The sequence below is a fragment of the Scylla paramamosain genome, unplaced genomic scaffold (genome assembly GCF_035594125.1).
Source record: "Scylla paramamosain isolate STU-SP2022 unplaced genomic scaffold, ASM3559412v1 Contig8, whole genome shotgun sequence".
NCBI lineage: Eukaryota > Metazoa > Arthropoda > Malacostraca > Decapoda > Portunidae > Scylla > Scylla paramamosain.
The window spans coordinates 1,140,840-1,158,421 of NW_026973673.1; the positions used below are offsets into that span (position 1 = coordinate 1,140,840).

General features: G+C 41.3%; 2 protein-coding genes across 2 annotated transcripts; one reads left to right on the top strand and one right to left on the bottom strand.

Moving 5' to 3' along the window:
• Positions 1-8,475: 8,475 nt before the first annotated feature.
• On the top strand, positions 8,476-11,047 carry LOC135096899 (uncharacterized). The gene is made up of 2 exons (XM_063998687.1): positions 8,476-9,198; positions 10,134-11,047. Exons 1-2 carry the CDS (start codon positions 8,665-8,667, stop codon positions 10,899-10,901), a joined length of 1,302 nt encoding a protein of 433 aa, XP_063854757.1. The 5' UTR covers positions 8,476-8,664; the 3' UTR covers positions 10,902-11,047.
• On the bottom strand, positions 9,482-11,815 carry LOC135096900 (uncharacterized). Its single transcript, XM_063998688.1, has 2 exons — positions 11,121-11,815; positions 9,482-9,949 (listed from the first exon to the last, which is right to left on the bottom strand). The coding sequence occupies exons 1-2, from the start codon at positions 11,724-11,726 to the stop codon at positions 9,554-9,556; spliced, it is 1,002 nt and encodes a 333-aa protein (XP_063854758.1). The 5' UTR covers positions 11,727-11,815; the 3' UTR covers positions 9,482-9,553.
• Positions 11,816-17,582: the final 5,767 nt, after the last annotated feature.

The following is a 17,582-nucleotide window of genomic DNA, read 5'->3' on the forward strand; positions in this document are numbered from 1 at the left end:
CCCGTGATGATGAAAACACTCACGAGCTCATAACTGGCCCTAATCCACTCCAGCTACAGGAGGAGTGGGGAGGTAGGGAAGTGAGGAGAAAAGAATTGGGTGTAAATAAAAGAAACGGGGAGGGAAAAGGGGAGACGAGAAGTAGTATGCTTCTTGAAAATATTATAACGTAGAGAAGGAAAATACATGTGCTACACAGCGACATCTATACAAAAATATAATAACATGGACTGCAATTGAAGCGAGGGAGAAAGAAGTGGGTGTAAATAAAAGAAAGGGAGAAGAAAAGGCAGACGAAAAGAAATATCAATCTTAAGTAAAAAGTATAAGATAGAAAACAAGTTGCAGGTATATCGTGTAATCTTTACAGAAATTTGAGGGTAAAAGATAAACTAAAAAAAGGCTTTTATTGAAGTGAGGGGTAAACCAATTTTGTGTAAATAAAAGAAATAGGGAGAGAAAAGACGAATAAAATAAATATATGGCTTAAGTAGAATAGTATAAAGTATGGAAACAGGATATAGGTGAAATATATACAAAAAAAATTATGATAGAATATAAATAAAATAAAAAAATCTGAATTCTGTGAGAGAAAAAATCGTGTTTAAATAAAAGGAATGGGGAGAGAAAAGGCAAGCGAAAAGAAACATGCGTCTTAGGTGAAAAAAAATATTAATAATAAGGTAGTGAAAAATATATATAAAGAGGAATCTAAAAAAAAAAAAAAAAAAAAAAATATATATATATATATATATATATATATATATATATATATATATATATATATATATATATATATATATATATATATATATATATATATATATATATATATATATATATATATATATATATATATATATATATATATATATATATATATATATATATATATATATATATATATATATATATATATAAAGACTGACTGAAAGAAAGAAGTTTTAAAGAAATTTCTATATTTAACAATTTTGAAAACATTTTTTTCCACTGTCTTTTTTTTTTCACGCTGATAGATAAACATTTACACCATAAGTATTCAATGCTGAGTATACATACATATATACACCAATCACCACCAAGTAGCAAATACAAGCCTTTTTTTTCAGTACTCATTTAACAGTTTAATTTTCCAACAGTCAAAGGTCCGGGATCCCTCATTACAGTCCTCAGGGGAAGTCATTACCGCCCTTCTCTCCTCCTCTTCCTCCTCTTTTTCCTCCATCCCTACATATAACTCCATCTCCTTTATTCTGTGCCATACTTTCCCTCTCACTGGTTACTTAATCATGCCGCTCCTTCTATCATGCCGCTAAGACACATCTTCATACTATCTACCGCTGTCATTCTTATACCGTTACTGTCATTCTTCTCTTTTCCCTCCTTGTTATTTTTTTTTTTTATTTTATTTTAGGGAAATCTTAAGTAAACAATATCAGTAAAAAAAAAAAAAAGGACTTATATCATTGACACATTTATTATTCATTACAAAATTACAGCTGGGGTGACATTTTTTTCATTAATGGTGAATTATCAATCTTGCATCAGCAAACACACACAGTTTTTAGTTTTTTTTACTTTCAATTTCTTCATTATTAACTTTGGTCGCTGATGACTTTTTGTTCATTTACGTTTTTTTTTTTCTTTTCCTCCTTTTTTTTGGATTTTATTGTTTTAGTTTCTTCTTTACTATCAATTTCTTCTTTCTTGATTTTGGTCGCTGATGACTTTTTTTGTTAATTTTCTGCTTTTATTTCTTCTTCTTTCTTGATTTTGGTCGCTGATGACTTTTTTTTGTTCATTTTCTGTTTTTATTTCTTCCTCATTCTTGTTTTTGGTCGCTGATGACTTTTTTGTTCATTTTCTGCTTTTATTTCTTCTTCATTCTTGTTTTTCGTCGCTGATGACTTTTTTGTTCATTTTCTGCTTTTATTTCTTCTTCATTCTTGTTTTTGGTCGCTGATGACTTTTTTTGTTCATTTTTGCTTTTTCTTTTCCTCCTCCTCCTTGGGTGTAAATAAAAGAAACAGGGAGTGAAAAGGGGTAGATGAAAAGTAGTATGCTTCTTAGAAATATTATAACTTTTTTTTTTTATTTTATTCTTTTAGTTTCTTTTTTTCAATTTCTTCATTATTAACTTTGGTCGCTGATGACTTTTTTGTTCATTTTCTGCTTTTATTTCTTCTTCATTCTTGATTTTGGTCGCTGATGACTTTTTTTGTTCATTTTCTGCTTTTATTTCTTCTTCATTCTTGTTTTTGGTCGCTGATGACTTTTTTTGTTCATTTTCTGCTTTCCTTTCTTCTTCATTCTTGTTTTTGGTCGCTGATGACTTTTTTTGTTCATTTTCTGCTTTTATTTCTTCTTCATTCTTGTTTTTGGTCGCTGATGACTTTTTTTGTTCATTTTCTGCTTTTATTTCTTTTTCATTCTTGTTTTTGGTCGCTGATGACTTTTTTTGTTCATTTTCTGCTTTTATTTCTTCTTAATTCTTGATTTTGGTCGCTGATGACTTTTTTTGTTCATTTTCTGCTTTTATTTCTTCTTCAATTTCTTCTTTCTTGATTTTGGTCGCTGATGACTTTTTTTGTTCATTTTCTGCTTTTATTTCTTCTTCATTCTTGTTTTTGGTCGCTGATGACTTTTTTTGTTCATTTTCTGCTTTCATTTCTTCTTCATTCTTGTTTTTGGTCGCTGATGACTTTTTTTGTTCATTTTCTGCTTTTATTTCTTTTTCATTCTTGTTTTTGGTCGCTGATGACTTTTTTTGTTCATTTTCTGCTTTTATTTCTTCTTAATTCTTGATTTTGGTCGCTGATGACTTTTTTTGTTCATTTTCTGCTTTTATTTCTTCTTCAATTTCTTCTTTCTTGATTTTGGTCGCTGATGACTTTTTTTGTTCATTTTCTGATTTTATTTCTTCTTCGACTTCTTCACTCTTCATTTTGGTCGCTGATGACTTTTTTTGTTCATTTTCTGATTTTATTTCTTCTTCAATTTCTTCTTTCTTGATTTTGGTCGCTGATGACTTTTTTTGTTCATTTTCTGATTTTATTTCTTCAGTTTCTTCATTCTTATTTTTGGTCGCTGATGACTTTTTTTGTTCGTTTTCTTTTATTTTCTCTTCCACACACACACACACACACACACACACACACACTTTCTCCTTTCGTCCATGTTAGAATCCACATATGCACCCGCGCACGTACTCACGCACACACAAACGCACGTAAGCAAATTAATCATGACTTTGAATATTATATAAGTTATGCCTATACATACACGCATTCATACATATGACTTCTACATGGCTATACATATATTATATACATATATTATATACATATATTATATACATATTCACACATATTTCATCATAACTTGGAACATTGTCAATATTATGATGGCCTTCTACATGGGAAAACATATAGGTACATATTCACACACATTTTATCATGACTTGGAATATTGTCATGGGTACATATTCATGCATATGTCATCATAACTTGGAATATTGTCAATGTTATGATGCCCTTCTATATGGCTATACATGTACACATTCATCAGGACACACACACACACACACACACACACACACACACACACACACATAAATACATATTAATAGACACAGAATAATAGATCATTTAATTTATTAAATGGCGCCTCACTGATGGGCGAGATTGTGGGCGTGGCGGCGGGCGTGGTGGGCGTGACGGTGGCCAGCGTGAGCGGCGTGGGCGGTGCGGCCAGCGGCCTCCAGACAGCCCCTGACAAATGCCTCCGCGCCGGCCACCTGGGTGCGCGGGCCGCGCAGCAGCACGGTGCGAGACACCTTGTCTGTTGCTGGCGGCACTCTCACCTGCACGTCAGGGAACTCCTGCAGTAGTCTCCTGACAGTCGCGCCGGCGGGACCCACCACGTGGCACCGCTGGCGTGGCGTCACCGCCACTTGCGCCTCGATCACCTCGGCCTGCCGGAGCAAGGCCTCGAGGCGCGCCAGGGCGGCGGGAACCTTCCGGGCAGGTCCGCACAACCTGATGGTGGCGGTGCGGGTGTCTGAGGGAGGCGGCACACACACTCGCACGCCAGCGAACTCTTGGCACACTTCCCGCAGTGTGGCGCCGCGTGGGCCAACGATGTAGCGCCGCATGTGGGGCGCTACGGCGAGAGTGGCCTCCTTCTCTTCCTCCTGCCAAGAGCGGCGCACGCTGTCCAGCGCACGCTGCTGCTTGGCTCTCTCAGCCCGCTGCTTTCCTTTCTTCGCCTCGAGCTGCTGGCGTCGAGGAGACTCGATGGCGGCCTTCACCTCAGGCAGGCTAGGTGCCTTCACCTTCTTGGGCCTGTTCTTGCCGCGGCCCACCACCTCCTTGCCCTCTGAGTCCCTCTTAGGGGGGTCTGGGTCCTCAGGGGTCTCCGCCACAGTCTCCTTAGGCAGGCTAGGCTGTACCCTCACCTTCCTGGGCCTTTTCTTTTTGCAGGCAACCACCGTCCAGCCCTCCGAGTCGCCTTCTGTGGCTTCAGGAGTCTCGGGGGCCTCAGAGGCCTTAGGGGCCTCTGAGGCCTCGCCGGACACCTGCTTCACGCCCATCGCCAGGTCCTCATCTGCCTTAACCGGAGGCGCCTTCTCCACCTTCACTTTTCGCTTCTTTCTCTTACGCTTCTTCTTACTAGTGTGGGTGGGTTTTTCTTTCCCATCGTCGCTTTCGTTATTTTCTGCTTTGTTTTCCGCTTCTACTAATGCTTCATCTTCGCAGGTTTTCATTTCTTGATCTGCTACAAAGTCTTTTTCTTCGTCATTTCCGTTATCTCCGTCATCTTCCATCGTTTCCTCTGCGTGTACGATGGCGCGCGTTACTGTCTCTTCTTCAATAGTTTCTTCTTCTGTGTCTTCGATGACTTTTTCCTTAACGTTGTCGGTCTTGGCTGCTTCCCGCACTGCTGCTTTCTTCTTCCTGCGGAAGAGTCGCCGCAGCAGGTACAGGAAGCCACAGCATTTGACGGCGCGTTCTTCTTTCATGTCTTCTTCGGCGGCGCGTTCCATGTCGTCGTCCGCTGGTGCGGGCAAAATTTCTTCTGCGCTCCAGGTTTCCATTTTCATCCCTTCCTTACTACCCTCTCAAACCTCGCCCCTACCCCCTCAAATTTTGCTAATTTCTTTTATTGCAAAATAAAATTTAAGGTGTCCTCTGATTGGTGGACTGGTGCGTGATCAACTCCAAGCTCACAGCCAGGAGAGAGTCAAGGCTCACCGCTCTGAGTTATGTTCACTACATGTAATGGCATCAACTGTACATAAGAAGTGGCTGCACTAAAGCTGTTATCTACACTATACATAAGTATTTAGCAGCTTATCCTAATACAGTGACAAACGACGCGAGAGAGAGAGAGAGAGAGAGAGAGAGAGAGAGAGAGAGAGAGAGAGAGAGAGAGAGAGAGAGAGAGAGAGAGAGAGAGAGAGAGAGAGAGAGGGTGTGAATGACAGAAAACAGACACAATATGATAGTCTATACACCTCGTTGGAGATTCATGATTCTATTAATATGAACCAATGAATCTTTGTTTTTTTTTCAGAATATGAATAGCAGTTTCGAGAATATTGATATCAATATTGATATCAATATTGATATCAGAGGCTCCTGAGAAAGGTTAGGGCACGTGGGATAGATGGGTGTTAGGCTGGATAAAGTCATAGCTAAGCGACAGACGACAGAGAGTAGTAATAAACGGCTCCAAATCTGGGAGTTGGGTAATGTAATTAGTGGGGTGCCACAGGGATTAGTATTTGGGCCATTGTTGTTTTTAATATATATATCAATGACTTGGATAATGGAATTAGTAGTGATGTTAGTAAATTTGTGGATGACACGAAGATAGGTAGATTAGTTAGGTCAGAATCAGATGCCATCACTTTGCAGGCAGATTTAGATAGGATGAACGAATGGACAGACAGATGGCAAATGCAATTTAACATAAAAAAATGCAATGTACTTAGCGTAGGTAGAGGAAACCTACACAGTAGTTACACAATAAACAACTCAGCTCTAGTAGGTTAAAAGTACGAAAAAGATTTAGGAGTTATAGTTAGCTCTGAACTCTGTCTAAGAAAGCAATGCATAGAGGCCAGAAACAGGGCAAATAGGGTATTAGGATTCATTTTTAGGAGTGTTAAAAGTAGAAGACCTGAAGTAATATTAAAGTTATAATTGACGCTGGTCAGACCTCATCTAGACTACGTTGTGCAGTTTTGGTCCCCATATTACAAGAAGGTTATAGATCTATTAGAATCAGTACAAAGGACATTGACTAAAAGGATACAGGGTATGAGGAGTATTCCTTACGAGGCGAGATTGAAGCTGTTAAATTTACATTCTTTAGATAGATGTAGGTTAAGAGGGGACCTGACAGAAGTCTTTAAGTGGTATAAAGGTTATAACATGGGGGACGTAAGCAAAATTCTTAGGATCAGCAACCAGGATAGAACAAGAAATAACGGGCTCAAGCTTTAAAAATTTAGGTTTAAAAAAGAGATAGGAAGAAATTGGTTCTCAAATAGAGTGGTAGATGAATGGAACGGACTCAGTAATCAAGTTGTTAGTGCTAAGACATTAGGGAGCTATAAGAGAAGATTAGGCGGATTTATGGATGGGGATGATAGGTGGAAATAGGTAGGTATATTTCATACAGGGACTGCCACGTGTAGGTCTGATGGCTTCTTGCAGCTTCCTTTATTTCTTATGTTCCTATGTTCTTATATATATATATATATATATATATATATATATATATATATATATATATATATATATATATATATAGAGAGAGAGAGAGAGAGAGAGAGAGAGAGAGAGAGAGAGAGAGAGAGAGAGAGAGAGAGAGAGAGAGAGAGAGAGAGAGAGAGAGAATTATAGTATTATAAATGAGATAAATTACCGCTCGCAGGCCTGCGCCGTATATGAACAACGTGTGTTTTTAAGCATCCAGAGCAAAGTGGTTAAAGATAAGAGATGGTTGTACAGTAAAGATGCTTCAGAATGACTGGATTATAGTCTGTTCACTTAAGTTAGATTCCTGGAGCCTCGGTGGGTTTATAAGCTCGCAGCTGATTGGCTGATGTTGCATTTCTTGCTGTCTTCTACCACTATTTTCATGTTAACTGCTCTCCTGATCTTGCTAACTGCATGCCTCTCCTCCTCCAACGGCCTCACTGCACAACACTTTCTTCTTTCTCTCACCCCTATTCTGTCCACCTCTCTAATGCAAGAGTTAACTAGTATTCCCAATTATTCATCTCTTTCTCTGGTAAACTCTGGAACTCCCTGCCTGCTTCTGTATTTCCATTTTCCTATGACTTGAATTCCTTCAAGAGGGAGGTTTCAAGACACTTATCCTGTAATTTTTGTCTTCTGCTTTCAGCTCTGGGGACGTCACTTCAGTGGCGTGGCCTTCTCTTTTTTTCAATTATTATATTTTTGTTGCTCTTTACCGGTGCCCCTCCTACATGAAAAAAAGAAAACACTTCACACCTTTTCTTTCACTCTACATTATTTTTTAATTTCTTATTTAAACTGATTTACATATGAATATGAAGAATAAAAATAAATAAATAAATAAAAACAATAAATCCCCCCCCAAAAAAAGTGGACCGGGTAAAAAAAAAAAATCCAGGCCTTGTCCTGAGCTGCTGCGACGGTGTGCGGGAACGGATTAATCCATTTTTACTTTGATTCCTGTGGGGAAAATAGTTTTGATTTCTGAACATTTCCGAGTTAGAACAGCTTTCATAGACGAATTAAGTTAAAAAACCAAGGTTCCACTGTACATGTGTTTCGAAGCTTTAGGTAATGGAAAATAACAATTACATGTGTTTTGTTGAGGTAAGTAATAGAAAAGTAACAATTACATGTTTTGAAGCTTTAGGTAATGGAAAATAACAATTACATGTGTTTTGTTGAGGTAAATCATAGAAAAATAACAATTACATGTTTTGAAGCTTTAGGTAATGGAAAATAACAATTACATGTGTTTTGCTAGTGTAGGTAATAGAAAAATAAAAAGTGAATGCATTCTAAGCGTTTCAGCGAATTCTCCTCGCCCCAAACCAATCTGGTATAATCTGGAATATAACAATCAATAATAACTACAAGTGTTTTAGTGCATTTCAAACCCACCACACACTCCCTTGAGCTGACACGACCTGTGACCTCAGCTGACCTACCTTGCCTGCGAGGGTGGTCAGCAGGGGTGTAGCGCGGGTTGAGTACTGTGGGCAAAACAAAGCTGATGATGCCGTCTGTCTCAACCCTCAACTCCATCACCAGACGAAGGGTGACCTTTGCCCTCGTTCCTGCAGCAGAAGCGGGCGGGGTGAGAGAGGGTGAGGTATGGGTGGGTCAGGGCGAGGCAGCATAAGGTAGGGTGAGGAAGCTAAGGTATGGGTGGAGCAAGGTGAGGAAGGCTGAGGTAGGTTGGCAGCAACCTTTAAGGTGCGTCCACACGATCGAACAATGCTCGACGGACAAAATCGTTACCATATCAGAGGAGAAGCAGGATGACGTCATAAGCGGTGAAACGATGGAAGTGGATCTGGCAACAATCAGTGGTACCAGATGAGGCTGTTTACCACTGTTTCAACTCTGCTCACAGGGCAAAGACCGGTGGACAATGTTCGAAGGTGATGTCCGTTGGCAACTCAGGCATTTAAGTCAGTGTGTGGCCTTGGACGAGTGGTGCAGTACATCACTACCATGGTCCACAAGAAAAAAAAGAAGGCTAAAAAAAATTGCACTATGCAGCATGATCATTGCTGTACTCTGTGAGGAGGAGGAGGAGATGACAAGAAGGGAATGGTGCAAGGACTGGTTGCACAAACGAAATGAAAGGGGAAGCCATGCAACCATTTTGCAAGAATTGAGAACTGGCTATGAATCGGACTTTACGAACTATATGCGGATGGACCCAAATACCTTCTACGATTTATTGGAAAAGTTAAAACCTTTTATAACAAAGCAGGACACCTGTATGAGGGAGAGCATTTCACCTGCAGCACGTCTGGAAGCAACGTTGAGGTACCTTTCCACCGGGTGCTCCTACAGTTCACTTCAATACAGCACAAGGATTTCAAAACAGAGTCTGTCTGCAATCATTCCTGATATGTGCCAAACCATCTATGATGTGCTTAAGGATCCATACTTAAAGGTAAGTAATGCTTGTTTGTGACGGTGCATATATTATGAATATGACTTGCGTAATGTGAAGAACATCTCTACAGTTAAGCATAGACGCGAGATTAATTACATACATTATATACATCTTGTTAGGTGTATGTAAAAAGACCCAAGTGCTTGGTGTTTGGCCACTCGTACATTACCCACGTTGAAGCGCAACCCGTCATATAAAAGTGCATCTCTACACATATGTCACATATGTAAAGTTGTTCATGAATATTGTTTCTAAACCAGGGACAAAGACATACTACCACTTAACTGTCACAGATTTATTGTTAACATATTAATGCCACTTCAATACAGACAATAATGGTCGTACTACATAATTAGCCAACAACCTTGGATGAAAAGGTGAGCTTCCCTAATTTCCCCAGATAAAGTACCTCAGAAATTAGTTTCTGTGCATGGATCCTATTTTCTACATTCATCTTTCGCAAATCATTGGTAACAACATCACCAAAAGCACTTTCTTCATCGCTATCCTTCTCCGATCGAGATAATTCTTTCAGTTGATGAAGCGCTTCTTCAAGCACCTCATGCCTCTCGTCAGTGAGTAAAGACCTTTTTCTCCCTCGGGTAGTTTGAGTCTGAATGCGTGAAGACTCAGGCGTTGCAGGTGGTACATTATCATGCGATGTACTTGGGACAGGTGTGACAGGCGTTGGTGTTGTATGGGTTACAGAACCATCTTCATTTTGTTGAAGTATAGGATCATTGAAAATCTGGAAATAGATACAAGCCATTAGTGTATGTCAACGTGTATTATCGTTTTAATTTCCTGTGAAAGAGAGAGAGAGAGAGAGAGAGAGAGAGAGAGAGAGAGAGAGAGAGAGAGAGGAGGATAATGTATTATATATATCGAGAACGCATACAAAAGACCTTTAATAACATTTTTCTCATTAACAGACACCCCAAACAGCGGAGGAGTGGAAGCGTGTAGCACAGGGATTTTCCAAGAAATGGAACTTTCCTAATTGCATCGGAGCAGTTGACGGGAAGCACATCCTGATAAGGCCACCACCTGATAGCGGCTCCTTCTACTACAACTACAAAGGAAGCCACAGCATAGTGTTAATGGCTGTCTCCAATGCAGACTCAAACTTCATATATGTTGACGTGGGCACTAATGGAAGAGTGTCGGATGGTGGAGTGTGGGGTAACTGTTCTCTCAACCAGCGTATTGAAGCAGGATCTGCCGGTATGCCAGATGATGAGGTACTCCCAAACAGCTCAAAAATATTACCATATGTGATCGTTGCTGATGATGCATTTCCTCTGAAGCGTCATATCATGAAGCCTTTCTCTCATCAAAATCAAAACCTTGAGCAACGTGTGTTTTCCTACCGACTGTCAAGAGCTCGACGCACCGTAGAAAACGCATTCGGAATACTTGCTAAAAGATTTGAAGTGTTTCATAAAGCCATTAACCTTGAACCAAAAAAAGTAGAGAAAATAGTTCTTGCTTGCACTGCACTACATAATTACCTTCGCAAAGCACCTATCACCCCAACTTTGTGTTCTGATGCAAATATAGAAAACGCTGATGAAATCCTTGGCATGCTACCGCTCGAGTATGAAGAACACACCACCATCAACGGCACAATTGTACGCAATCTGTATATGAAATATTTCAATGAGGAAGGTACTGTGATCTGGCAAAACAGACATACATGAGGCTAAGTTACAATAACTCGGGAGTAAAATTATAATAGTAATGTATCATAAAAATCACCAATGTTGCATATTGAACATATTTTACATTGCTTTGTTGACAAAATGTATTATAAAGGTAGATTGTGGCAATAAAGAATGTATGGCCATTGTTTGGTTTTTCATTTTTTTTTTCATTCAAAGACAGGTAAACAGACAGATATACGACAATTACGTACTCACCTCATGATCAGACACTTCTTCAGGCACAAGAGACACTTGGCTATCCATACTTGACACGGATTCTCTCTTGCTGTCGCCATCGTTGAGGAAGCAGAGGTCATCAAAACACCATAATATGGGGGTGTAAATGTCGTCAGCACCAGCCCCCGACTTCTTTGATTTCTCCTGTTTTCGTAGTTCTCTCCTATATTGACTACGGATGGATTCTATTTTTTTCTTCACTTCAGAAGCAGTAACAGATAATCCATTTCTATTCAGTCCTGCCGTTATTTCATTAATGGCCGCGACACGTTTGTTCCTATCCTTGTACACAGTAGACTTTACATTCCATAGGCATGGATTCTGCCGGTATAGTTCTATTAGTAGCAGGGTCTCTTTTCTGTCCCAGTGGCAACTCTTCTCATTGACTGAGGTACTGCTGGCCATGGTCACAGGACGATGAGAACTAATGAACTGACGGACTTTGAAAATCCTGTAACCAAGTGACTTTGCTCGTCGAGTGTCTGGCAGTATCGTATAATTCCACACCAGACAGTGTCTGACGTTTCGATGCTGCGAACACGGACAATGTCCGGTACACCACTTGGTGCTCGCTTCTGACGTCATCAACGAGCCTTTCCGCTTTCCACTGGTAGTTGGTAACAATTTTGTCCGTCGAGCATTGTTCGATCGTGTGGACGCACCTTTATAATGCTATTTTCCTCATACCTACAATGTTTTTAGATATTTCTGTAGACAGGGTGAGGTAAGGGTGAGGCAAGGAGAGGTACGGGTGACAGTAACCTCTCTCTTTCTCTCTCTCAAACACACACACACACACACACACACACACACACCACCACCACCACCACCACCACCACCACAACCACAACCACCACCACAACCACGAACCCGCAGGAAAGTTGCCGAGGTTAAGCGTGAGAATGTCGCTTGAGTCAGGGTCTTCTCGTGTCATGAGGGCAGTCTTCCCCTCTTTCAAAGCCTCCTTGTACACCTTCTCTGCCTGTGTGAGGAAAGGGAACCAGTGTGTAGGGCTTACAGCAGGAAAATGAGTTAGTGGTGGAAGCTGTCAGGCCTACACGTGGCAGTCTCTCCCTGTGGGCAATGTCAAGTACCTACCCAGTTTATTATTATTTTCTTGTGAGTCTACTCATATATACGCTAATGGTAAACACTTTGCCTTCGTTAGATATAAAAAAAAAAAGTCTCAATGTTAAAAAAAAATAGGAGGAAATAAGGCACACACACATTTAGCACAGGCGCCGCTGCAAAACGTTCAAAGCAGCAAAAATGGCAGGTTGATATATTGATATAAAAAAAAATGATAGCATGTTAAATATTATTAAAAAACACTAAAAATAGCATAGGGGATAAGCCTAATACCTTGTTCTTCTCCAAGCAGTGAGTCACAATGGTTCTGCCGTCCAGCTGCGCCTCACAGTGGTACACAGCTGCGCCCTCCTCCACAGGCAGCACCGCCCGCACCTATAAGAGAGAGAGAGAGGCGCCAGGCAGGGGAGGAAAGAATGAAGTAAAGAAAGAAAGGACAAAACACACGCCTCTTTTTTCTTCTTTTTTCATGTTTAACTCCTTCTCCTCCTTTTCCTTCTGCGTTAGCAAAGGAAATTATCAAATAAGGAAAGGAGGAATGAAATGTGAAGAAAGAGGGGAGGAAGCAGACTCTCCTTATTACCGAACGCCATTATTCTTCCTACTTTCATGTTTATCTGCTCCTTCTCCTTATTAGTGAAAAGAATGATTAAATAAGAAAAGAGAGGAGGAAGGAAAGTTAAGGTTCTAGCTATGAAATGCATATGATTGTTCCCCCTCCTCCTCCTCTTCATTAATGTTGTACTAGTGAAATTAATGCATATATAAGGACTGCGCCAGATAAGAAAATTACGAAGTAAAGAAATTCAAATTAAAGAAGGAAAGATGCTGGCCTTGTTTTCTTTTTTGGTTTATTGCTTCTTTGTGTTTATTTTCTTCTCTTTTTTCCTCCTCCTCGTGCGATAATCTAATACCACTTTTTTTTTCCGAGAGAGAGAGAGAGAGAGAGAGAGAGAGAGAGAGAGAGAGAGAGAGAGAGAGAGAGAGAGAGAGAGAGACAGATGGGGGAGAGGTGCGGAGTACTGTGAAACACTCCTGCTTCCCAAAGGCTCCAGAGGTAAAGGTAAAGTATTAAAAATATAAAAATAGATAGTAATAACTGCAGGATTGAGACGTAGTAAGAGATGGACTCCAGGGGTAACAATGTATTAAGGAGCGGCTACCCGCTTGCCGGCTGGAGCTGAACTGGCTCCATACAGAGAGAAGCTTCCGAAATCAACTAGTATGAACTAATACATAAACCAATACATGAAGCAGTGAATGACAAGTAGTACTTTGGTAGTAACAATTATAACACTCCTCCCTTTTTTTAAAAAAAACTCAGGTTAGAAACCATAAAATCAAGTTTACAACCAAAATGTTAAAAAAGATACAGAAGATACTAAAACTTATCAATTAGAAAGACTAGAAAAAAAAATATTCGATACAAGTTATAAGAAACGCTAAAACCCGCAAACACGAGACAAAAAACAAAATAAACATAGTAACTAAAACTAGCAAAAGTAATACAAAACTCCAACAATTAAAATAGTTAACACAAGTGAAGCAAGAGACCTAACATTTTATTTCCAAGCTATCTGCAAACGATCTGGCTTCTGGCGCAGTCTCTCAGAACGGCGCAGTGTTTCCCTCTCCAACGGCTGCTGTTGTGGCGGCAATCCAGGTTCGAACTCTTGACTTGAGGTTAACTCTCGTTCTTGAATTTGATCCGGCGCGTTGCTGTTGTGTGCTCCGGACTGCTTCGAAACTCCTGCCTTTAGGGGCGACACGCTGCCTGCCGGTGCCGAACCATGTTTCTGAATTCCTGCTCCATTTGTGAGGTCCATGGGAGGTGGTATGGCATCATCTGCGTTAACCGTCTCGCCCTCTATGCTTACTCTTCTCCTCACATAGTCGAGATGACGTCGTACAGTCCTCCCATCTAGCAACTGCACCTTGAAAGAAACAGGACCGGATTTTTGGACAATTACGCCTGATAGCCATTTTTTCCCTGGAGAAAAGTTTACTACATAAACTAATTCTCCCACTTTAAATTCCCTATGCCGCGCTTTCTGATCATGGTAGTACTTTTGCATTTCTTGCTTCTTCATAACTCTATCCTGGACATCTGGATGCAGTAAGTCTAAACAAGTTTTTAATTTTCTTCCCACTAAAAGCTCAGCAGGGGAAACTCCTGTGGTAGTCTGAGGTGTTACTCGATACCGTAACAGAAACTTGCTAATTCTGGATTCCAATGAGCCTCCTGTTAATCTTTTAAGAGAATTTTTAAAAATTTGAACTGCCTTTTCCGCCAACCCATTGGATGCTGGATGGTAGGGAGATGTCTTTATGTGAATGATACCATTTTGTTTTAAGAAAGCTTCAAACTCTTCGCTACAAAAATTGGTACCATTATCTGTTACCACCGTGTCAGGTAGTCCTTGTGACCCGAATGTAACTTGCAACTTTTCAATAGTTATAGATGAAGTGGCTGACTGTGTAGCGTGAACATCCATCCATTTGGAATGGGCATCTATGATGACGAGGAACATCTTACCCATAAACGGCCCAGCGTAATCCAAATGTAACCTGGACCAGGGTTTTAGTGGCCACTCCCATGGCTGCAAAGGAGCGTCTGGGGGAAGATTTCTCACTTGTTGGCACTGTGAACATAGTTGTACTGTTGACTCAACATCTTTATCTATATTGGGCCACCACACATGACTACGCGCAATACCTTTCATGCGCGAGACTCCTGGATGCGTTGCATGTAGCTCAGCCAACACATTTTTTCTAGCTATCTGAGGCACCACCACTCTTGATCCCCACAAAATTATTCCATCTTGGACACTTAATTCGTGCCTCCTTCTAAAAAAAGGCTGAAGTGTTTCCTCTGCTATATGTCCAGGCCAACCGTACAGAATGTGATCTCTTACCTTCGAGAGTGTTGAGTCCTTATCCGTCCATTGCCTTAACTCTCTCGACGTGACGGGTGTCTGGTCTAGTCTCTCCAACACGCATACCACATCACCGGGGACTGGAGTCACCTTGGGGAATTCAGGGAGAGGAAGGCGACTCAACCCATCAGCATGTACTATATTTTTCCCTGGTTTGTGGGTGATAGTGTATTCATACGCCGATAGTGTTAGCGCCCAGCGTTGGATACGACTTGATGCCATCACAGGCACTGGGCGAGTTTCATTAAACAGACTTTTAAGTGGCTGATGGTCTGAAATGATCTCAAAATGGCGGCCATACAAGTAATTATGAAATTTCTTAACACCAAATATTATTGCCAAACCTTCTTTCTCTACCTGAGCATACTTGCGTTCAGCTATGCTCAGGGATCGGGATGCGAAAGCAATCGGTTTCTCCTCTCCAGACTCCAAACGGTGTGCAAGGACTGCTCCCAATCCGTATGGTGACGCGTCACAGGTGAGCAGGAGGGGCTTGCTGCTGTCATAATGCACCAACACCTTGGAGCTCGCCAACAGTTGTTTCGATGTGGCAAGGGCACGCTGCTGTTCTGGTCCCCATTGCCATTCCACGTCCCGTTGCAGTAATCTGTACAAGGGAGCAAATACTGTGGAGAGATTAGGAATGTATCTGCCATAATAATTAACAAGCCCCAAATACGCCTTTAGTTCAGTGATGTTGCTTGGTGTGGGTGCCTTTATAACAGCTTGAACCTTGTCCTCGGACGGGTGCAGCCCTTCCGCATTAATTTTATGTCCTAAATATGTTACTTCTGGTGCCTGAAACACACACTTCTTTAACTTCAGTTTCACCCCCGCGTCATCCATACGCCTCAAAACTTCTGTCAGGTTACTCAGATGTTCCCTTTCCGTCTTCCCTGTCACTAATACATCATCCAAGTACACCACCACGTGAGGGATACCTTGCAGTAAGTTCTCCATAACTCTCTGGAATATTCCTGGCGCCGAGGAGACTCCGTATGGTAAGCGATTATATACGAATAACCCCTTATGTGTATTTATCGTTACATATTTTTTTGATTCCTCTTCCAGTGGTAGTTGTGAATAAGCATGTGACAGGTCTAATTTTGAAAAAGTCTTCCCTCCTGACAAATTTGCTAATAAATCCTCAACCTTCGGTATCGGGTAACTGTCCACTCTAGACACGCGGTTCACAGTCATCTTGTAGTCCCCACAAATACGTATGGATTTGTCTCCCTTAACTATCGGGACTATTGGCGCCGCCCACTCTGAGAACTGCACAGGTTCAATTACTCCATCGTTAACTAGCCGTTCCAACTCGTGCTCCACTTTGTCTTTCAAGGCGTAGGGCAACGGGCGAGCTTTGAAAAACTTGGGTTGTGCCTCCTTATCCACATGTAGGGTCGCCTTTGTGTTTCTGATGAGACCCAACTCCTCTTTGAAAACATTACTAAAACTGCGAATGACCTTATCACACTCTGACCGACAACTATAAACTGCAGCCCAGTCTAGCTTAATTTGTTTCAACCAGTTTCTCCCCATCAAACTCGGGCCGTCTCCATCCACTACCACCAACGGCAGAACTTTCGACTGGTTGTTATAATTAACCTCCACATTCACTTCCCCCATCACTTTCAATAAGTCTCCACTGTAGGTGCGTAACACTACGTCGGAATACTCGAGCACCGGCTTGCACGTATCCTTCCAGCTTTCTTCATACACTTTCTGACTTATAATGGACACCGCAGCACCAGTATCCACTTCCATGGGAATAGCCACCTTGTTAACTTCTGGGTGAACAATCACAGGTGGTTCACGAGCCCCCCGCACTGTATACAAGGTGTATTCTTCCCCAGTTGTCTCACCGTCCTCCTCTTCACCCTCAATCTTGTGCATTTTCCTTTCCATGTCTGCTTTATTTCGACACATCCTTGCCAAGTGTCCCACTTTCTTACATTTAAAACAGGTAGCACGTGCAAAATGACAGCTAGGAGCCACATGCGGACCCCCACACCTGTAGCACTGTGGTCGAGGATTCGTTCGCACCCACGGTGTCTCTTGAATTTTTCTTCCTTCCCCGCGCCTCTCCTGAATCTTGTTCACTTGACTGCTGCGGTACTCCCCAGCCTGTTGTAGGTCTTCAGTGTCTTTTGCCGCAGCCTCCATAGCCAGAGCAGTTGCCTCTGCCTTCTTGAAGTCCAAATTCCCATCTGCCAACAACCTTGCTTGTATTTTTCGGTCGTCAATTCCACACACCAGACGATCTCGTAACATGTCAGGTAGTTGGTTTCCGTACGCACAGTGCTCCGCTAATTTCCGAAGGTCAGTAATGTAAGAAGACACAGATTCAGTTGGTTGCTTGAATCGTGAGTTGAATTTGAAGCGCTTCATGATTACTGACGGTTTCGGGCACATG

Coding starts and splice junctions, on each gene's coding strand:
- LOC135096900 (XM_063998688.1), bottom strand. CDS start 11,726: ATGACGTCAGAAGCGAGCACCAAGTGGTGTACCGGACATTGTCCGTGT. Junction 9,950..11,120: donor AAGAAGTGTCTGATCATGAG/GTGAGTACGTAA, acceptor ATCTATTTCCAG/ATTTTCAATGATCCTATACT.
- LOC135096899 (XM_063998687.1), top strand. CDS start 8,665: ATGTTCGAAGGTGATGTCCGTTGGCAACTCAGGCATTTAAGTCAGTGT. Junction 9,199..10,133: donor TTAAGGATCCATACTTAAAG/GTAAGTAATGCT, acceptor TCTCATTAACAG/ACACCCCAAACAGCGGAGGA.